Source organism: Monodelphis domestica, chromosome 2 (assembly GCF_027887165.1).
Source record: "Monodelphis domestica isolate mMonDom1 chromosome 2, mMonDom1.pri, whole genome shotgun sequence".
Lineage (NCBI taxonomy): Eukaryota > Metazoa > Chordata > Mammalia > Didelphimorphia > Didelphidae > Monodelphis > Monodelphis domestica.
Genome location: NC_077228.1, coordinates 128,150,121 through 128,174,573, shown reverse-complemented (window position 1 = coordinate 128,174,573; position 24,453 = coordinate 128,150,121). Strand labels below are relative to the sequence as shown.

Genomic DNA, 24,453 nt, shown 5'->3' with positions numbered 1-24,453 from the left:
TCTCAGAGACTAATACGGTCTAATCTACTCATTTTTACAGATAAGGAAACTAAAGCAAATGATTTTTCCAAAGATACTATGTTTCAGGGATGGGATCTGAAGCCAGGGCTTCCTGATTCTGAGGCAAATATTTCATCCAGTATTCCCAAACTGGGGCATATGTGCCCTAGGGAGTATAAGATACTAGTCAAAGAGGTATTATGGGATTTAATAATTATTTAAATATAATGGTAATGTTCATGAAAAAAAATTATAGATTGGAGAGAAATTTATGAGAAGGCACAAGAATAGGAGAAGGAATGAATTATTGTAGTTTCTAAAAAATTTTAAGGAAAATTTGTAAGTAAAAGTAATAATTAATAACCAATATCAAATAAATAAAGGTGAATATTTTCATACTGAGTTAGGAAAAAAATCAATTAACAATAATCTAGTACAAGAAAAGTTAACTGATCTCAATAACCAGATACTCTGAATTGATTTCAAATCCATGAAATGACAATATTTTAGGGATTTACTAGGAGAAGCACATCCCATTCTTACTAATGTACTTTTTAAAAAACTTTTTATTTACTTTTATTTACAACTAATTTCTAAGAATTGGGATTTTTAATCATGTTCTTAATCAAATTAAAAGCAAAAAGTAAATCTAGAATAACAGTACAGGATGACAAGAAACAAAATCAAATATCTCAGTAAGTTATCTTTGTTCTGATAAACATTTAACAATTTTTAATAGTGTAAGGTAAGTTTTAATAGCATAAAGTACCAGCCATTTTATATATGGACATTTAATTTGCTGAAAGAGGCAGAAAATTCCCCTCTTGACAGTGTGAAGGTAGGCTGGATATGAAAGGATCAGACTAGAGAGAAAGAAAAGGGCTGTGGTTATTATGATAGATAACACAACTGTGGTTAAGTCTATCAGTGTAACATTTTTACTATTATAGGCTATTATGCCTAAGCTATAATAGTATTAAAAAGTCATGAATGAAAAGTTAATCTTTTTTAGATCTTATGGATATATGTATGGTAAACTCTCTAATATATTTCTTTTCTAATTTCACACTGAATAGGGGATAAAGGAAAGTTAAGTACTTCTGAACTATACAATATTGCTCCCATCTAAATATCCACATAGACCAAAATATCTATAGCATAATTTTTTAAGCAACAAAGTTGCCCACTGATTGGAGAATGGCTAAACAAGGTATGGTACATGCATGCAATATACTACTACTGCATCTTATAATAAGTATTATCCCCGCCAAAGCATGAAAAGGTTTAGATGGATGGATCCAAAGTAAAATAAAGAGAATAGGGAAACAAGAAAAAAGGAACAAGGCACCATTAGAAATAGGAGGCAGCATATGCTGGGCAAGTCAAATCACCACCAGGACCACTATTTTCTCCCAAATTCTAATAGAGACAGCTCAGAACCATTAATCCAAGAGCCCTGGAATAGCAATGTCTTCCAAACTACCAGATCTTCTTCCAGCTCAGTCCCTGAAGCCCATACTGAAAAGGGAAGTCCTGAGGAGAAGAGGCCCACCTTTCTCATCACCACCAGAGACACCTGCTAATCAACTGCCACCAAAAGGTACAAGAACCCATCACTCATAGCCATCATCAAGGGAAGCAATTCCCATGGAGAGAGAGTCAGCCATCCCCAACAATTGCCATTCACAGGACAGACAAGTGAGACTAGTTAAAGTACCCATAGGGAGACACAGGAGGCAGGGAATGCCAGGAAAGTGTCTTCCCCCCATCCCACTACTTTGATCACCTGATGCCTTAAGACCCTCATGGAGAGCCCCAGACTCTGAACCTAACACGGTATAATATGCTTCCAGCCTTGTGCCCTCAGCCATAATCCAGGGAAGAAAAACCTTTGGAGACAGAGTTTTTGACAACTACTCCTACATGTGCTATAGGCATAGTTCTTACTCACCAAAGTCGTTGGGACTACCAAATGGTACAGCACCAGAAACTAATAAGATTTTATCAGTGGAAATATTATTAACAAAGAGATATTCCATCTGCTTTGCTGCTGCACCCTAAGTTCTGAGATCTTTCGGTTTGATTTGCTACTTTTCTTACTAGATCATAAACCTCTTGAGAGGAAGGATTGTCTTATTTTTCTATTTGTATCCTTCCTGCTTAATAAATGAATCATTCTTCATTCACTCATTTAATATTTCCAATAATTTTTTAAAATGGAAATGGAAAAAGCAACAAAATAATCAAAGCCTAACACTATTTAATCATGTTGAACAAGCTTAAAAAAAGACTTGTAAGAATGTACCTCTATTCCTTCTTTGCAAAAAATGTAGGATTATGGCTATAGAATGCTATATATAATATTGGGCTTGGCTGATGTCTGTTATAAAATACTAGGAAATAATCTTCTGAGCAAATCTGACTTTATTCTGGAAGTACAAATTAAGTCATTGTCTCCAGACATACCCAGCACACAAGCTCTTCAGCTGACAAGTATTATACTTCATGCAAAAGAGCCAGTTAAACAAATCCTGCTGCACCAGAGGTAGAGTGAGTCAATTACATCTCTAGTCCATTGAAAGAGCAATATTAACTTTGTTTCCCTGAAGGCAAGGTAGCTATAATTTCCACTGAAAGAGATCCAGCAGTTCAATTTCCTTTTTCAAGATCAGATTTGTTTTATCTTTTTTCTATGGATAGATTATTTAGCCTCTTTTCCATATATGGTGATAGAAAGACAGCCAAGTTTATTCTGTAGCCAAATGAGATATCATAAATCCAAAGACTCAGAAATATCTGGACATATTCCAAGATTCTGAAGGCACATGCAAATTCCCTTTGACAGAGCTATATTGGAAGGGGCTACATTTTAAACATTTTAATCACACTCTGAATATTAATCATTGATTCTCTTACATAGTTATTCAATCGATAATTGAATTATTACTTACAATTCATCACTAAAATGCTAAATATCTAATGAGATAACATGCAGAAGATTTAAAGTTATAAGGAGGCATTAAACATTGAATACTGAAGTTGCTTAAGTTATTCTTTATAATATCAATCTCCCTTGAATTATAGTCATCTATGGAGATTATCAAATCCTGTTCTAGGTAACTGAGTGAATGGCACATAGTACAAGTTTAATAAAAATGTTAAATTTAATTGAACTGAATGAGACCTATATTATTGATGCTTATACTGCCCTCACAGAATAAAACACAATACTTTCTTGCACATAGTATATGCTAAAAAATACTTGAATGATGACACATGTTAAACCCAGTGGAATTGCACATCAGATATGGGAAGGGGGAAAGGGAGGGAAAGAATATGAGTCTTGTAACTATGAAAAAATATTCTAAATCATCTAATTAAATAACATTTTTTAAAATGCTTCCATATAATACCTAAAATGAAATTACTATCTATACTGAACTGAGAACATTATTACCATTAGGTTAATACGTGGAGAAATTTTCAAGAAATGTACAACATAAAACTGAGTATTATTTTGTACTTTAATCATTCTGGTACCTCTACTTTTCAGTGACTTGATTGAAGAAAAATCTCTAGGGGGCAGCTGGGTGGCTCAGTGAATTGAGAGCCAGGCCTAGAGACAGGAGGTCCTAGGTTCAAATCTGGCCTCAGACACTTCCCAGCTGTGTGACCCTGGGCAAGTCACTTAACCCCCATTGCCTAGCCCTTACTGCTCTTTTGCCCTGGATCCAATACACAGTATTGACCCCCAGACAGAAGGTAAAGGCTTAAAAAAAAAGGAAAAAAAAAGAAGAATCTCTAAATAAATTCCCTCAAGCATCTTAGCAAATATTCTAATTCCTTAGTATCTCAATGAAAATAATGTTTAAGGACCCCTACAAACTTGTCTCAAAGATGTTTTTTGTTTTAAATCTTACTTGAATCAAGAATAAGGACATTCTTCTCCTTATGATTAAATTTTATTGCAAATTTCTTTAGAATCAAGCTTAAAAACACTTTACTAAGTACATTCCTTTCCCTGTCACAGTTTTCTTTTTTTAATTTGAAAAGAGAGAAATATAATAATTTAGGTTTTTTATATCAATAAAGAAATATGACCTAACAAAATTATTTCAGCAACATCAAATTAAGAATAAAAAATGCTCATCAGTTTTAACATGAACATGCCTAAATTTCATAAGTGTAGGCTACTAGTTCTGAATAGCCTTGGGTTTTAACAAATTTTAGATGTATTCTCTTCTGTATTTTAATTCCTTTTAATGACTACAATCATCACTTTTGCACTTGTTAAGATAACTGCTCAGAGAAAGTAGGTGAATTTCTCCCAGAAGTCTGAAATGTATAATCTATTAGTTGATGACCAACTGAGATTATTTGTATTTTAAAACAAAAATTATTTTAAAAATACATTTAATTTTATCACCTCAATATATATACATTATTAATATTACATGAAAGTAAAATATTTCTAGAAATAAATTGAAAACACCAGACATATATAGTTTAACATAACTTCTATGTGATTCCTATTAATAAAAACACACAAGTTACTTAAATAGAATATCCAAATATAGCTCGATGTATATATTTGGATATATATTATATATACCTATATATATTATTGACACTAAAATTTCTTACCAACTAGTATCCTATTCTTCTTTATGCCATTTTTTACTTCTTCATCAATTAAATTTGCAAGTACTTGGCACATTGAGTCAATAGATTCAAGGTGTTCTGGACAATCATTTGATATTTTATATCTGTCAAACCACACATTGGAGAGCCCTCCATTCATCGGTGTATATGGCCTATAAGAGATTAATGTAAAGAGATCTTTAATTAAGTATATCAAAGATAAAAGTTTGAAATGAATTTTGAAGAAAATGAGAACAATCTCAAATTCCTTTTTTTGAGTTTCCAAAATGGGGAACAAATTTTTCAGTATTCAGAAATTAAGTAGACCTACAAAAATTCTACTAACAAGTACATAAATCCCATTTTCATTTTCCCCTCCCCTATTCTCACTCAAATCTATCCATCTCTCACATACAGCCCTTTTCCTCCTCTGATAATGTAACCACAGTAGTGTAGGCCCTCCCCATCTCACATGGACTACTGTAATAGCCTACTTGTGGGTCGGCCTGCCTCCAGCATCTCCCTATTCCAGTCCACTCTCCACTGAGCTATCAAAATGCAAAGGAGCTCTATTTCCCTACTCTAGTCATTTTTTTAAACCCTTACCTTCCATCTTGGAGTCAATACTGTGTATTGGTTACAAGGCAGAAGAGTGGTAAGGGCTAGGCAATGGGGGTTAAATGACTTGCCCAGGGTCACACAGCTGGGAAGTGTCTGAGGTTATATTTGAACCTAGGACCTCCCGTCTCTAGGCCTGACTCTCAATCCACTGAGCCACCCAGCTGCCCCCTTCCAGTCATTTTTATTGGCTGTCTCCTATGCCTGGAACACTTTCCTTCCTGCCTCCTGGCTTCCCAGTATTCTTTCAAGTCCCAGCTAAATTCTTTCGTTCTTTGGAAGGAAGAATTTTTCTAGTCTCCCTTAATTCTAGTTCCTTCTTTCTACTAATTATTTCCAATTTTCACCTATCAGTAAATTTTTATATATAGTAGTTTGCAAATTGCTCTTTTCCATTAGTCTGTGAACTCCTCACAGAACAGGGACTGCTGTCTTTTATCTTTCTTTGTTTTCCCAGCACTTAGCACAGTGTCTAACACATGGAAAGTAGGTGTATAACAAAACAAATATTCATTGACTGCCTCCTTCTACCAATGGCTTTGAGCAGCCATCTTTTGTTTCTCTCCTGGCTCTGCTTCTGTCTCCAACTTTACCACTATGCATGCTCCTGACTGGGTACTTTCCCACTTCCCTAGTCCCTACTTTTCAGTTAACTTTTATGTGTCATCTTACCATATTGGAATATAACCTCCTGGAGAACATAGGCTTTTATTTTTACTTTCATTTATTTCCTATCACACAGAATAAGCACTAGATAAATACTTCTTGACTTGACATGCTTCAGGAAAATAAATTTAGCAGCAATGTGGAGCACTGGTTGAAAATAAGAGACTCTGGAGGAAATGAGACAACTTTGGAATGTACTTCACTAATCGAAATTGATTCTGAATTGACAGGTGTAGAAAGAGTACTGGGTCCAGAGGACCTACATTCAAATTCAAGCTCTGCTACTTATTACCTTCTACCCTTATACAAGCCACTTAAAACATTCTGGAACTCAGTTACATCTGCAAAACTAAGGGGAGGGGCTATCTAACCTTTAAAATTCCTTCCCCTCTTACGTCTATGATTCTAGTAAAGAATATTTTTTTTTATAAATTGGATGAAAAGAAACCTGAATACCTCCAAAGATTCCCTATTTTGTAATAGTATCTAAATTCAATACTAAATACATTATTCTGAAGTCAATATTGTGATCTTAAGTGGATCAAAATACAAAATACCTAAAATTTCCATTATATGGACCATAAATTATATTCCGAACAAAGCCTATATTCTGATAAATTAAAAACAGATTAAAATAATTGTCAGCATTCAGTGAACCAATGCTAAATCTGCCTGGAAAAAAAAGTCTTCAGTAAAAATGTATTTTAAAATGTATTTTTATTTGCTGCATGAATAAAAGCACTACTAGAGTTTTTAAAATATAAGATAAGCAAATAACACTATTTTAAATTGGAAGTGAATCTTTAAAGGAATATTAGAGAAGTGTTCCAAATGTTTCACCAAAAATATTAATAAATTAATACATCTGATTAAAAGTAATTTCTGATAAATAAGAGTGTATTTACATATTATATTTAGAAAACAAAACATGTCCTGGGATCCAAATATAAACAAACAAATAAACCTTATCAAAACTAATATAATATTCCATACTGGATATTCAAAGGGATTATTCAGATTGAAGAGCTTAGAAAAAACCCTTGTTCCAAACAAAAACACGAAGGATATCACAGCAGAATGCTCAGAGGCTCTACCAGGGAGTCAAAAATAATATATAATGAATAAGTAGTAGACTGACATACTAGATTTAAAATATTCAAATTTTATTTTCATTTAGATAGATCTTATTGCTCATGACTCAATGCTGAAGGCTGTGTTAAAAGAACTATAACACATAACTGTAGTTCCAGAACTGAGAACTATGAACACTAAATAGCATGAAAATTTTATCTTTGAGGCCATTGATAAAACTACTGATCCAAATGTACCCAATGACAAAGATTATTTGGTAGAGTGATAGTACTAGAATAAGAACTAGAAAAGAAGTGTTAATGAGGGCCCTGATTATTAGTCATATTCTCTTTTCTATAACAATGTTTCTATTATTGTGTATAACTGATGCCAATAAGATTGCTACCATCTTCCTCCTATACCATCTTTATATTTCTAGAATCTTGCTGTTGAATTTTAGGACTAGTAATTTTGCTTCAGCAGCCCCAATCTCTGAGATATAAATTTAAAAAACAGATGGCAATTAATCTGCTTAAAGTGACAATAAAAACGGAAACAGGTGCTTTCTAAATAGAAAGTGTCATTAACAAAAACAAGGCAAAGATTTTCTTAAACTGTCACTTTAATGACAGCAGATGCTGAATCACACTGAATTCATGATGCTGTTTTAAAAGCTTAAAATAAAATGTTATTTTTTATCTTTCCCCTACTTCATGTCTCATTTTATTCTGCTACTTCTCCAAGTGTTTATTTCTCTGTCAAAGCACTTAAATTTTAAGGATGATATCATAGCCTAAAATGTGAATCATGATTGGAACTCAGCCACACACACACACACACACACACACACACACACACACACACACACACACACACACACTTCTGCCTTTTTTCAATGCTTATGAATTTAATTCATTGTTATGAATTAATAAAAAGGTGTCCATGCTGATGTAATACAAATGTTAATATTTTTAATAAAATGGTGGCTTTCTTTCCCTTTCAAATACTTGAAAGAATTAAGGTTTTTAAAAGATGTTTGGAATAAGGACATCCATGCTTCCACCTTTGCCATTTTAAGAAGAATGACTGTTTTTGTTTAATCTAAATCACTGTTAGTATGACAAAAATATTCAAAAATAATTAATTTTCCTAAAACTTAACTGCAACTTTTTCATGAAACACAATTTTTGTATAACAATTTAACAAGCTGATACAATTATTTTAGTTCATCTGATTATTAGATAAATTATTTTATTAGCTTTTACCAGTTAATATTACCATGGTAAACAAATATGTTTGGCATAGATCCACATGAACATATCCAAGAAAAAAAATTTATACAATTAAACTATACCTATGGTGTTAAGATGATGTGGTATTAGAATGATACTTACAAAGCAAGGAAAGAAAACTGAAAATTCAGTTTCAAATGATATATTTAATCCTCTCTATAAATCACATAACCCAATGGTCATTCAATGGCAGTTTTACCTATAATGATAACCACTTAGGTCAGTAAATAGGTCTTCTGTGAATTTAATATAAATATACCCCCTATTCCATTTGAAAACTCATTTTGGTAGGTGTCAGTTCCACCCTTTGATTGGGCATACACTTACTATGAGAGGAAGCCAGAAGCCTCATGGCCCTCTGGTAACTGGGAAGAGGCTGGCCCTTGTCTTATATGACTGTGGATGTCAGAAAGACTGGGATCTGTCCTGGACTGAGATCAAGTCTGTCCAACCAGATAGACCCAGGAGTGATGTCAATGGCTTTATAAGAAAGGGGTTTGAGGAACCAAGGAATTCTATTGGGGATTTAGGTTCTTGTCCCACTTGGGCTGCTTTTGGCAGGCAAAAGGAAACAAGTGTGGCAAACAGGTTAGGTGTGACCAGATGATCATGTTATTTTTGCTCTCTCTTTTCCTAATAAATAATTATGAATTAATATACAGTCTCCAGAGAATTTTAATCAAAATAGTCTGGGACTTAACCTTAATTGTTTGCTTCAAAGATTTTTAGAAAAACTTAAAAATTATCTCTAAATGAACTAATAATTAAATTTGTCCTGGTAATTACTTGATGCTATTGGAGAAAATTTTTGAAATAGTAAAAATAATTTGAATAAACCCATTTTACTATGAACTTAAAACCACAACAAAAACATATAGACATACAACAATTGTCTTTGCTAACTTTTCCTTTGTGCTACCACCTGAAATCTCTTCTCCCTAGTAATGTCAAACTTTTTAAAAGAATGGTCCGCACCATAAACATCAAACTCAAATAGGAAATCTTCCTGCTGGAAGCACAGCAACTTGGTCTTTGGAGTATTGTTCAATGCATGGAAAACCTCTTGTACTATACTATATTTGTTTTTATACCACTCATTGATTCCTGAATTCCTTAAAATTTTGCTTCCAATTGCATTTTCTCAATTTCTGTCTTTGACTTTTCTGCAGTATATGATAGTACAGACCACTCCTTTCTTATCAAAGCATGTCTTGTGGGCACTATTGTTCCTTTCCTAGCACCTTGTTATTAGCCACTTTAATACAAAGATTCCCAAAAGTTCTTTCTTTACCTTCCTCATCTTCCATAGCTACTTCTTTAGCAATCTCATTCAATGACTTAATAAAGATAGCTCCCCAAATTCTAGCCAGGACATGATTATTTCTGATGGGTTCCAGACTAACAATTTGCAATGCCTACTAGAATTTTTCAACTGGATTTCCAATCAGCACTTAAATTCAATGTCTAAAAAAAATTTTTTTCATCCAAAAAACCTTACTTTCCCCCCCTGATTTGTTTCAGTAAATAATATCATCCATCATTCTCTGTGTCACATATGCACAAAAACTTTGAAGTAATCTTTTGACCCTTAATTCTTTTTCCTCATTCTCACTGTCCAAATCAGTTCCCAAATCTTATATTTCAAGTCTCATTGCAATCACCCTAAGTCAAGTTTTCACTTAACATGTCTAACCTCAACTACTGCAAAAAGTCTTATGTCTTCCTGCTTTCAGTTTCTATCCTTTTCAATAAAACTACATACATGCATATATGTTTAAATTAGTTTTTCCTAAAGATTTACTCTAATCATAACACTTCTCAGAACTTTTAATGGGTCTCTATTGAATAGTAACAATAAAACATATTAATTATTCTGGAATTAAAAAGCCTTCTAAAAATCTCATTCAAAATTACCTTTCCAGTTTTATTTCAAATTACTGTTGTTTACATAATCTAATTCTAGGGGACAGTTGGGTGGTTCAGTGGATTGAGAACCAGACCTAGAGACTGGCCACAGACACTTCCTAGCTTTGTGACCCTGGGCAAGTCACTTGACTCCCATTGCCTAGCCCTTACCACTCTTCTGCCTTGGAACCAATACACAGTATTGATTCTAAGATGGAAGGTAAGGGTTTAAAAAAAATCTAATTCTAGACAAATTACATTACCTACTACATCCTGTTCATTTGGTGATTTCCTTCCATTTCTATGCCTTTCCTTATATCACCCCATCATGACTAGAAAAGACCACTTTTCCTTCCCATCCACACCTGTTTCTGCTCCCATCTGTGCCTGTTAAAATCCTTTGTCCTATAAGTACCAACTCAGGTGCTACCTCTACCATGAAGTACTATCTGATCCTTCCTGCTTAAAATGATGTCGCTTTCCCCAAATTTCTTATAGTACTTTGTCTGGACCTCTCAGCACATATCACATTCTTCCTTGTACTGCTGTTATTTATAACCTGTCTTCCATTAACCAAGTTGTTTTTTTGATTTTGGATTTTTGGATTTTTGGATTTTTGATCCAGGGCAGAAATGACAAAGGGGAAGGGAAGAGATTTAGTTCAGTCATAGGGAACGGGATGAGAAAAAGCATAAATATGCAAGATGTTTCAATGAGATATGGGAACAGATAATAGTCTTGCTTAAGTTTTCTTAAGTATGACATGTTTAAAGAGAATTCCATGAAATAAGTTCAGAGGTAATTTGGAAGAAATATTAGGCTAAAGGGTTTGATAATGAGGCATCAGAAGGTTTTTATGTAGAGAAGTTAATTGATAAGAGCTGTTTACTCAGTCCAATTCAACAAACATTTATTAAGTAACTACAAGTATGTAAGCTGCTATTTTAGACACTAGGGGTATAAAGATAAAATAACTCAGATAATACTCTTTAGGTAATAAGAAGGCTAAAACATGTACATATATATCTTTGTGGGCATGGACATAAAAACTTAGATGGATTCAGTAAGTTTATTTAATGAATTGAAGCAGCAGTGATTAAGGTTTCTTGTCATTCTTGAATGAATTCTCTCATGGAGTACAAGCAGTCTCTGTCCTTGGCTTTAGTCCAGTCAACATCAATATGGTGGCTTTGAGGATATGATCATCAGTCTATGGATGATAGGTGTGATTGCAAACAAAATATATTACAAAGTGAGGATCCAAATGGTTTCAAAAGGATATAACTGTGGACTGAATCTAATAAAATTGAATTTAAGAAAGATAAATAAATGTCAAGTCCCATACTTGGGTTAAAAAAAGTTAACCACAAGTTTCAAACAATATAGCATGTGAAAATGAACCAAAAAGAATTTGGAAGACAAAAGTTTCAATGAATGAAGAAGATGTATGGCAAATTATAGACAAAAAAAATCCAGCAATCTTAGAATTTATTAGGAAAAACAGAGTTTTCTTGAATGAAGTTTGTTGTATCCTATAACAGTCAGAGAAATATCATTTTCTCTTTCAGGTATCATATTTTGGGAAAGTAAATGACAAACAAGCACATTCCACAAAACATATGTGGATGGTGAAAGAACTAAAAAATAAAGCTATTTTAAGCATTTGAAGAGTGTTTTAGGGAAGGACTAGACTTGTTTTGCTCTCAGAAGGAACAACTGGGAGTAATGAGTAGAAGTTTCAATGTGACAAGTATAAGAATCAGTACTGAAATATTTCTAGTAATTAGAATTGTCCAAAAACAAATGAATTGCCTTTGAACGTAGTAATAATTATTGCAAGAGGATGTTGTATGAAAATTCAAAATACTATTGGAAAGGTGATACTTATTCAATCATTGGTTGAATGAAATGATCTCAGAGGTCTCTTTCAGATCTTAGACTCTAAGAGATATATAGAAAGTATCAGATGCAATAGATTGACGAGGTCAAATCTACTTGATTTATAACTGGTCAGATGTAAGTAAAATAGAATGTCTAAAATTAACACCAATTTTTTTGAATTTGTGAACCTGGATGAATCTGATGGCACAAATAAAAAGGAGAACTGGGATTTGGGAAAAAAGTAATTAATGTGAAATTAGATGAATTTGAGATGTAGGAGGATATCCAATTCAGACCAAAATGCAGTTCAACAACTGGAAAATAGGTTAAAGCTTGAGATACAAAGTTGGGAGTTACCTGCACAGAAGTAAGAGCCCTAACTAGTATGGGGAAATAGGGACTTTTCCTTTGTATTGACATGAAAGTGCTTTACTTCCCCCATGTGATAAGGAAAGGGTCTAAACAGGCAAGAGAAAGGATTTTTCACAGAGATCAGTGTACTGGACTTACCGCATGCCATGGAATGGTATAAACTGAGTTCTGGAATATGAGGGAAAAGTAGAAAAGGGGACACAGAGAGATGCTAGGGGTTTTTGATTTCCTGTTTCTGGGAGAACCTGAGGTGATAACTTCTTGCTGCTTAGGACCTTTATCAAGTGAAGGAGAGGGTTTGTTTCCTATTCCCTTGAAGCCAGAGCCACCAGCTCTGGTATCCCATGTGAAGACATTGGTCATACCTTGCCATCTATCATGTTCTAGTCTCCTAAGAGATTGTTTCCAGCTGCTCTGAGCTCTGTCTGGCCAGCCAGTGAAGGAAGTCCAGCAGGCCTACAGCCATCTGGGGCCTAACCGGCCAAGGTTAATCCCTGAGATAAAGGGTCATCCTACCTGATCTAAAGAACTATATGCCTTCCCAAACTTTATTCGGGAGGATTTCAGTCAGGTAGTTAGACAGCTGGGGATTTTTAGATAGTGAAGGGATCTAAGAAGCTAGAAGAAACAAAGACATCCCTTTGCAGGAACTGTAGAATGGAAGGAAGTAGAGCTAGAATTTTTTAGAGCAAGGCATCCTACTCACTAATCCTCCCATCCTTACCATAGTTAAAATAAAACCCTGTCTTTGTTTCTTAAACTGGTCTGGAGTCAGATAAGCACACTGGGTCTGTGGGGAGGCCTACCTCACTGTGGGTTATCATGAAACCAGCAAACCTTGATATCTCACTTCTTTTTTTTTTTTTAATCCTTACCTTCTGTCTTGGAGTCAATACTGTGTATTGGCTCCAAGGCAGAAGAGTGGTAAGGGTTAGGCAATGGGGGTCAAGTGACTTGCCCAGGGTCACACAGCTGGGAAGTATCTGAGGCCAGATTTGAACCTAGGACCTCCCGTCTCTAGGCCTGACTCTCAATCCACTGAGCCACCCAGCTGCCCCCGATATCTCACTTCTACAAAACAAACATCAAGATATTTGCAATATTTCACCCAAGATGTTTTCTTCCAAGTGGAGGTTAGGGGTTGTGGGCATTCTTTCTCAGACCTTGACTTACTGTCTTTGGCTATACCTGGATCACCCATTATGGCTAACTTCCCCCCCACCTAAAGAGGCAAAGTTAGAGTATCTGTGGATTGGAACAATACCTGTCCTGCTATAGTTTGTTTATGTATACATTATCCTCACCTATGTTTGTTCCAGATTATAGTTAAATTCTGAGAACATTATTGACATCATTTATAATACTGAGAGCAACCTATAGTGTTGCTGTAGTACTATCATATTTTGTTAGCTAGAGAAGATTTCTGTTTGAAGTTTTACTTGGTCAAAAAATTTAATTCCATTCAGCTAGATTTTTAAAACTATAATCTTTCGCTGTTTGTTAGTAAATGAAAAAAAAGTCATTCTTTACATCTAAAAGAATGATTAAGACAAATCCTCAGTGCAGCTTTCTCTTAATTTATATAATTTAACTATTGTGATGGTTCACTAGTGTTTAAAGTAAATAATGCCTACTTAAAACTTATTTTTAAGACAGAGAATAACAACTCCTTTCCCCCTACTAAACTACTTTCCTACCCTGGAATGACATTTATTACCAAATAATAAACTTTTCAAGATGAGACTTATTCTGGAAACATTGACCATAGTATACTGGTAAAATAATTAACACTCTAGTTTAACAATTCAAGTCAGCAGCAATAGTTAGTGCATTAGATATGTGTCAAGAGAAACTCAAAGAAATAGGAACTAAAAAATGTGCTCAGAGAACCTGCATTATTTGTTTAGGCCTTGGCATTTTAAAATTAATTTGCAACATGAAATACCAAAAGAGTGACAAAGAAAATCATTCCTAATTTACATTTATGATTTGGGGAAAGACATTATCCAAAGTTCAGAGAAGGTAGTATTTTCTATATTAGTGGTTTCTACTCAAGGGTCAGTGAGAAAAAAACACATCTTGAAATCTGAGCATTATATGTTGTAACAATACAATACCAACCAAGCCAAATGAAGTGAGTATCAGATAACTTTCAACACCTAAAAGAAGTGTGGAAATCAAATATTTAAAATATCATGCATATTTTGAAAGGTTTAGTCAAAAATGGATAGTTAGAAAAAAATTTTATCAAGAGATATATAAGTATTCTCCTAATATATTGTTATTCTCAAATAGCATATTGCTTGGCCATTTTCCAACCAAAGAAAATCAATAGGGGGCATCACCAAGATGTGAAGTAGTAGAAAATAAATTTTGTTTCAGAGCTATAAGCATGTCAAATACACCCATTAGAGGATCAAGACCTCAATGACTGATATGTGGACAGTAACAAGATAACACAAGTAACTCAAAGAACTCTTTTTTTAGGAGTTTTAATTAAGAGCAAAGGCTTTATGAAAATTGGGTTGCAGGGAGTATTCTGTTGATATCCTGCCTATTAAAGGGTCCTTTCCCCTCCTCTATCTATGAACCTAGAACATATTGAGACATTCCTCTGAATAAAATGACTATAGCAGGGTGAAAGCAAAGACTGGCCTAAGAGCATGAGTTCTCAACCTATCAGTAGATAGACTTCAAGTGCTTTGTAAACTTTGATGGGACATCATTTTACACCTTTATTTTTACTAATATTTAGTTTCATTTCTAATCCTATATATTTTATTTTATGCATTTAAAAATATAACTGAAAGAGAGGGTTTACAGATTTCACTAGACTGCCAAATGGGTCCAAGACCCAAAGGTTAAAGTTTTGTCTTAAAGAAAGTACATTCTATCAACTATAACTAAAACCTGGGGAGTTACACAAGCATGGCACTAATATGGACCTTGAATCTTAGAGGGAATCTTATGGCAATAGGACCACCAAGAAAGTTGGGCTTTTCCCTTATTTGTCTAGCTGATGCCAATTTAGGGCAAAAGGTCAAAGGGAATACAAAAGCTACCCAGAGCTGAGCCAAGGCAATAAAGAGAAGATAAATTTGCTCAAGGTACATAATGATAGTAGCAGTTCATCTTTATATTGTATTTCATAAAGTAATTTAGACTATGATCTCATTTAATTCACAACTTGTTACAAAAGGCCTGAAGCAGTTACTATTAAAAAGAAAGTGAGACTCATAAAAGTTCCTGGTGGCTCATTAGACAGTGCTGGCCTTGGAAGTCAGAAATCTGACTTCAAATACACCTTAGGTATCTCATGGGTACATATATATGAATATATATATATATATATATATATATATGTATGTACATATATATATATTTTTATATATCCATGTGAAAGTTTAAGGAGTCTTAAGTCCATCAAATAATGAAGACAACACCTCAACAAGCAGTTATTAAGTGCCTAATATGTATCAGGCCCTATACTGTTTATCATATTTGCTGTTACCACAATTTTTCATTTTTGGCAGAGTTGAAAGGATATGATATATGTCCTTCTAGGCATGGATGTCATTATGTTATTCTGCCAGCATCAATACTAATGATGACCCAAAAGTCACCTACTTGGGGAAAGTGAATTTTTTCTTAAATACTAAACTAAGCATTTGAATGTAATACAGTATGCCATTGGGAATATTTCTCTATGTTATTTTTCTAATAAAATGCTACTAAACAATCTTTTTTTTTTTAAACTAGTAAACAATCTTAGAATTCTGAATTAGTAGCATTTTCTTACTCAAAGTTTTTGCACTTAGGCATGGTATTCAAGCCTCACCTAACCCTACCAATGTACTTCAATAACAGCACTGATACATTCTTGGTACTAGTTATATCTTAAGTTAAGACATGCCTGCTTTATTTGGCCTCAAAGCAAAGTCCTAGGATTGGGAATTTCCAGGAAATTGGTTCTTGGGAAACTGATAGAAGTAAAAGCTTTATTATTATGTGGCACAGCAAGCAGACAAATAAAAGCACCCATGCATACATATACCTCACCCCCACCCCACCCCATACCCTCTATGGCAATATAAACAGACAGAGGTTGTCCCTAAAGATATAAGAAAATCACTTACTAACGGGGGGAGGGAAATGTGTCAGAGAAGAAACATGCCCAAAGTTGGAGTTCAGATGGCAAAATTATATACTCTACCAATGGGTTTGGTTGAAAACAGGTAATTGGTGCCAGATGTGGGAAGGGGCATTCCTAATTAGACCCAGATGTGGTAGAGAAGATCTTGGGGTCACTTATTGGTACCAGGTTTCAGTGAAGTTTGGGTAGGAGGAGTTTATTTATTGGGAGTCAAACTAAGTAAAGGATCTAATGTTAACTATCTAAGACAGCAGAAGAGATGACTGGCTCAGAATTCTGTAGTTTCATCCATCAAAAGATGTGAGCCTTATATGCCTGACAAAGTTAACAATAGAAAAGTATAAATGGTCTTTTTTTCTTAAAAACCCTTACCTTCTGGCTTAAAATCAATACATGAGAAGTAAGGACTAGGCATCTGGGGTTAAGTAACTTGTCCAGAGTCACACATCTAAGAAGTGTATGGTCTGTCTTTTCCTATATATTTCTATAGACATTAGGTCCTCTTAGCCTAGGTGACTACATTTTGAAGTCCTATGTTACAACTTTAACATCAAACAAGAAAATATGCAATTATCACAATGCCCCAAATTCTTAAGTCAAAATCTCTTTGGATCACAGTAGGTTAACAAACCTTTCTAAGGTTATATCTAATGCAAATTGAATGCTGGAGATCAAATTCCTTGCTCCAAGTCACTTATAAAAGTGTTAAAGAGAACAAGGCCCAAACAGAGATCTCTGAGACACTCTACTGGAGGGATTATCGCTGGCCAAACTGACACTGAATCCTTGACAACCCTTCTCTGAGTCTACTCATGCAGTCAGTCCTGATTCCATCTAGCCCAAATGTCTTTAGCTTTTTCAAGTTAAGCATTAGCTGATCTGACAATTTATCAGTGGCTACTTCTTCTTTTTTTTTTTTGAGGGAGGGAGTTATATTTATTTATTCATTTTTGGGAAATTTTATTTAATTAGTCAATTTAGAACATTATTCCTTGGTTACAAGAATCACATTCTTTCCCTCTCTCTCCTCACCCCTTCCAGAAGCCAATGCATAATTCCAATCAGTGGGTACTTCTTAAAAAATTAAATATAATATATATTTTGGTTGTAACCTATTATGAAAGTGGAAGGAAAACATCTGCCCAAACACTTATAAACATTAAAAATTATTAAAGACTATCTTAAAAGTCAGACACTGAAAATAATTTGCTAGAAAAGTAAATGTAAAATTATGCAGATTTGTAACTGAATTTCTAATAGTCAATGGTAGAATTGGGAAGGATCTCAGAGATCATCTAGTTCAATTCTCTTATTTTATGGCTAAGGAAGTGAAGGAGGATCAGAGAGATAAGCGTTTTGCCAAAAGTCAAAGAATTCTAACTCATAGTTCTATGTTCTTTTCATTATACTCATTTGACTGAATCAAAAAGGCAAAAAGTGACAGAAAAACTAGTTACTATGAAGAAAAGAAATTGCTTAATTCAATAATCTGCAGTAAACCCTAATAATACCAATAGTATGAGTAGCCTTAAATTTCTCTCTGCACTTAGAAATGGACAACCCATTCATCTCTAGGTAATTACACAATTCTGAAATGGGCCATTTTCTGAATATGGCCCCTACCATATACTCATAAACTAAAAGGAAAAAAAAAACCAAGAAATAGGTAATTAACATTTTGCTCCATAAAATGTTATAAAAAAATTTACCTAGATATACATATAACATATAACATTCATTGAACCTGACAGCATGAAACTAAGAGGATATGTATGACTTGGCTAATTGTGGGAGTTTTGCTTTGCTTGACTATACATATTTACAACAAGTTTTATTTTTCTTGATTTCTCAATGGATGAAGAAGTCGGAGTACAGAAGGAGAAAGTTAGGAACTGAAAATAAAATAACACCAAATTAAAAAAAAAGATTATGACCAATATCAACATACCTAGTTTACTTAAAAAGTAGAAGCTACAGTAATACCAATATTAAAATTCATATTAATATCTATCATAGAGGTTTAAGGTTTGCAAAATATTTTATATACATTATCTCATTTGATTATCCTTTTGGTGTCTAATACTAAAGAGCAGTATGAAGACTAAGAAGTAAAAGGAATGCTTAATATTATTATTGCACTTTCCACTTAATTTTAAATGGTTATTATTAAATGTGAGAAAGGAGATAAGATGGTAAGGCCAAGTCAATCTTATCAACCCTTAACCTACAGTATCTTATTTCTTAATCAACAGAAAGTTGATTTGTATTTAAAAGATAAATATTTTTAGTCTTGGTATTTTAGATTTTATAAAAAGCTGACATAGCTAATTGTTTTTTAAATGTTCCATAAGAGAGATCTGAAAACAAAACTTGATAAAGCCTATATTATTTCTAAAAGAAAAGCTATTTCACAGCTTGGGACATAAGATGAATGCTGAAATACATTTTCAAACATGATTAAAATACTGAAATAAGCATTATTCTCTATTTTGTTGTTGATAATGTTTAGAAGAGCCATTATGAAACTTAAATTACTGATGTTTTAGGTTCATTTTTAATAATTTGTTATATAACCTATTATTATATTTCTACCAAAATATTTGATTACTATTATAAAAAAGAGACTGGTGAAATATACCAGGCCTTTAAAAATGTGTAACTTGCTGTATATTTGAACATTTTAATATTCTAACTTAGGTCAATACAAGCTTCTGGTGTTTAGGTTTCAGCCAATAAGCATAACTTTACAAACTTACGTTGTTTGTATATTGGTACCAAACTGTGGCAGGCATTATAGTACTTAAATGCATCTGTTTTATTTCACTGTTTCATTTAATGGTTCTTATCAGGCACAGGGGCCTGAAATGTAATATTCCATAATGTAGTTCACTGCTTATGGTAAAAAAAAAAAACAAATGAAGTTCAGGTATTTTTCTTTTGATACACCATTTCATAAAAAGAGCATACTGTAATATTAAGAAAAGCTCTAGTGTTGAGGGATATATGACTACAAATTGCTATATTTTTTATTTAAAGGGAAAATTTCCATATTTTAATTTTTATGTATGTTTCAAGGAGTCCAATACAGTCCAATTCTGTACTACCAATACAGAAAAAAGAACCAGTTTATTAAAATGTACTACTTAATTTTACATATTTGTTTCTTTGACTATGCCATATATTTGTGACTTTCTAAATAAAAATATCCTCATTTTCCTAAAAACTTCAATATAAGAAACCAATTTTGCCTGAAATATTTTTAAATGCAACAAATTTAGCTATCACACTTAAGTTTGGCACAAAAAGTATTAGTAAAACTTCTTAGAAATAAAAAGTGAATATTTAATCAAATAGTTAATAAATTTAACATTTCTGAGTGCTTAATCCCAGAACTAACCAGCCATTCCCTAAGGAAAGGAAGCAAAAAACTCAAAGGGTAAGGAAAAGCAGCTAGTAGGAACTCCTTTCTGGGGAAATGAAAAAAAGTTTACTGTTTCTGACCAAAAGTATTTAGGTCTTAAAATAAAAGTAGCCTAGTGCTTAAAAAGTTAGCTTTAGGGCTAACCTTTATTTCAATGTGAATAACACTATTTTGGATTGATTAATTAAGATATAAAATTCAAAGATTTTACTATTCATAGCTTCATCTGTTCATTTAGTTATTTTCTTAAAGAATCTGTTAAATGAAAATAATTATACTCAAAAGAAAATATCACACATTGATTTGGAACTGGAAAACACCTTCAAAGCCACTTTAGAAAGTTCAACTCCCTCATTTTATAGATGAGGAAACAGAGGCCCAGAGAGCATATGTGAATTGCTCAAGATCACACAGCTAGGGTATACCTGAGAAGTGATTGAAACTCAAGACTTTCTAACTCCAAGTCCAGTATTCTATCTAGTATACAACCTGCCAGCCCATTAATACAGCACAAAGGGTGCCAGAGTTGTGAGTTAAGAAATTCAAGTTAAAATCACTGGCACTAAATAGCCATGTGGGTCATTTCCCTCTCTAAGCTTTAGCTCTTATCCTTAAAATAGGAATAAGAATACTTATAATATCTACCTTAATGTGCTTATAAATATATTATCATTGTTAGGGGGAAAATTGATAGTTGGTAATTCAATCTTTAACCTATTTGAAAACTGGAAGGATGCAAAGTTACATGATATGTAGGCAAAAAAAAATATGATTTGTGATAGGGGAATAAGATTAAAATGTATCTTAAGAGTATTTAAAATCCTCAGATAACTAAATTGGAAATCCTAAAAATTAAAGGAGAAATTAATAAAATTAAAAGTAAAAGAACTATTGAATTAATAAATAAGACTAGGAGCTGGTACTTTGAAAAAAATTGTTAAAATAGATTAAGCTAATGATAAAAAAAGAAAGAGAAGCAAATTAACAGTATCAAAGATGAAAAAATAATAAATAAGACTAGGAGCTGGTACTTTGAAAAAAATTGTTAAAATAGATTAAGCTAATGATAAAAAAAGAAAGAGAAGCAAATTAACAGTATCAAAGATGAAAAGAATGATCTCACCTCTAATGAAAAGCAAATTAAATTAATTATGATGGACTATTTTGCAAAATTATGTGGCAATAAATATGACAATCTAGGTGAAATGGGTGAATATTTACAAAAATATAAAATGCCTAGATTAACAAAAGAAGAAACAGAATACTTAAACAATCCCATCTCAGAAAAGGAAATTGAACAAGTCACCAAGGAACTCCTAAGAAAAAATCCCTAGGGCCAGATGGATTCACAAGAGAACTCTATCAAACATTTAAAGAACAACTAATCCCAATACTATTCAAATCATTTGACAAAATAAGCAAAGAAGGAGTCTTACCAAATTCTTTTTATGAAACAAATATGGTACTGATTCCAAAGCCAGGCAGACCAAAACCAGAGAAGGAAAACTACAGACCAATCACCTTAATGAACATCTATACAAAAATCTTAAATAGAATACTAGTAAAAAGACTACAGCAAGTTAATACAAGAAACAGGTGGGATTTATGTCAGGAAAGCAAAGATGGATTAATATTAAGAAAACCATCCACATAACTGACCATATCAATAATCAAACCAACAGAAATCACATAATTATCTCAATAGATACAGAAAAAGCCTTTTACAAAATATAACACCCATGCCTATTGAAACCGCTAGCAAGTGGGGACCTAGCAGTACTAGACCTTAAAGAGTACTATAAAGCAGTGAGCATCAAAACAATATGGTATTGGTTAAGAGAGAGAAGGGAGGATCAGTAGAACAGACTTGGGGTAAATGACCTCAACAAGACAGTCTATGATAAACCCAAAGATCCCAGCTTTCAGGACTGTAAAAATAGAGATTTGAATCCCAGACTTCAATCCCCAGAAGTCCTTGGCACTTCCCAGAATGCCTTATAATATCACACGAGAGTCCTCACCTGGGCCGAGATCAAAATTTGTTATTTAAACTGGCTGTAATGCCTACTTCTCTGCTCTTCCTCTACTCAGAGATTGCAACAAGATGTAAGTGAATTGTGAATGGGCTAATCAGCCTTAGGAACATGCTTTTTTATTTTGTATTTTCTTATTTCCTTGATTTCTAATAATCTTAATAAACCTCATAAAATTATAATACTATCAGTAGAGACTAAATGTAACTTTTACAGAACAAAAATCCACTATTTGACAAAAACTGCTGGGAAAATTGAAAAATATTATCGGAGAGATTAGGTTTAGATCAACATCTCACACCCTACACCAAAATAAACTCAGAATGGGTGAATGACTTGAATATAAAGAATGAAACTATAAATAAATTAGATGAACAAAGACTAGTATACTTGTCAGATCTTTGGGAAAGGAAAGATTTTAAGACCAAGCAAGAGTTAGAAAAAATTAAAAAATTTAAATGAATTTTGATTACATCAAATTAAAAAAGGTTTTGTACAAACAAAACCAATGCAACTATAATTAGAAGGGAAGCAACAAATTGGGGGGAAAATCTTCATAACAAAAACTTTTGACAAAGGTCTAATTATTCAAATTTATAAAGAGCTAAATCAATTGTACAAAAAAATCAAGCCATTCTCCAATTGACAAATGGGCTAGGGACATGAATAGGCAATTTTCAGTCAAAGAAATCAAAACTATTAATAAGCACATGAAAAAGTGTTCTAAATCTCTTATAATCAAAGAGATGCAGATCAAAACAACTCTGAGGTATCACCTCACACCTAGCAGATTGGCTAACATGACAGCAAAGGAAAGTAATGAATGTTGGAGGGGATGTGGCAAAATTGGGACATTAATGCATTGCTGGTGAAGTTGCGAATTGATCCAGCCATTCTGGATGGCAATTTGGAACTATGCCCAAAGGGCGATAAAAAACTGCCTGCCCTTTGATCCAGCCATAGCACTGCTGGGTTTGTACCCCAAAGAGATAATAAGGAAAAAGACATGTACAAAAATATTCATAGGGGGCAGCTGGGTAGCTCAGTGGATTGAGAGCCAGGCCTAGAGATGGGAGGTCCTAGGTTCAAATCTGGCCTCAGCCACTTCCTAGCTGTGTGACCCTGGGCAAGTCACTTGACCCCCATTGCCTAGCCCTTACCACTCTTCTGCCTTGGAGCCAATACACAGTATTGACTCCAAGACGGAAGGTAAGGGTTTAAAAAATAAATATATTCATAGCTGCTCTCTTTGTGGTGGCAAAGAATTGGAAAATGAGGGGATGCTCTTCAGTTATCTGATGGTGATGGAATACTATTGTGCTAAAAGAAATAATGAACTGAAGGAATTCCATATCAAGTGGAAAGACCTCCAGGAATTGATGCAGAGCGAAAGAAGCAGAACCAGGATAATATTATATACAAAGATGGATACACTATGGTACAATCAATTGTAATAGACTTCTCTACTAGCAGCAATGCAAGAAAAACAACTGCTTGATCACATGAGTCGATGGAGATATGATTGGGGATGTACTCTTAATGATCACTCTGGTGCAAATATCAATAATATGGAAATAGATCTTGATTAATGACCCATGTAAAACCCAGTGGAATTGCTCATTGGCTACAGGAGGGGGGTGGAAGGAGGGGAGGAAAAGAACATGAATCACATAACCATGGAAAATTTTTCTTAATTAATCAATTAAATAATTTTTTTTAAAAACACTGGAAAGTATAGGAACAGAAGGGCTATTCCTCAAAATAATAAACAGTATATATTTAAAACCATCAGCAAGTATCATCTGCAATGGGGATAAATTATAATCCTTCCCAATAAGATCAGAAATGAAGCAAGGATGTCCATTATCACTTCTATTATTTAATACTATACTAGAAATGCTAGAAGTAGAAATTAAAGAAGAAAAAGAAATTGAAGGTATTAAAGTAGGCAATGAGGAAACTAAACTGTCACTCTGCAGATGATATGATGGCATACTTAAAGAATCCTAGAAAACCAACTAAAAGGCTAGTGGGAATAATTAACAACATTAGCAAAGTTGCAGGGTACAAGATAAACCCACATAAATCATCAGAATTTCTATGTATTTCAAACAAAACTCAGCAGCAGGAGTTAGAAAAAGAAACTCCACTTAAAATCACACAAGACAATAAACAATATTTAGAAATCTATCTGCCAAGACAAACACAGGAATTATATGAACACAACCACAAAAGACTTTTCACAACATTAAAAATAAATCTAAATAATTGGAAAAAACATTAATTGATCATGGGTAGAATGAGCTAACATAGTAAAAATCCTACCCAAATTAATCTACTTATGCAATGCCATACCCATTGAACTACCAAAAAACTTTTTTATAGAATTACAAAAATTAT

The 24,453-nt window shown here is 33.4% G+C and overlaps 1 protein-coding gene across 2 annotated transcripts in view; it reads right to left on the bottom strand.

Annotated features, from left to right (window-relative positions):
• The window catches only part of LYPLAL1 (lysophospholipase like 1), a 48,084-nt gene that overhangs the window by 7,725 nt on the left and 15,906 nt on the right, over positions 1-24,453 (bottom strand). For both annotated transcript variants that reach the window (XM_056815955.1, XM_056815956.1), the window contains exon 3: positions 4,645-4,814. In XM_056815955.1, the coding sequence (XP_056671933.1) occupies positions 4,645-4,814 (170 nt within the window). The remainder of the gene's footprint in view (positions 1-4,644; positions 4,815-24,453) is intronic.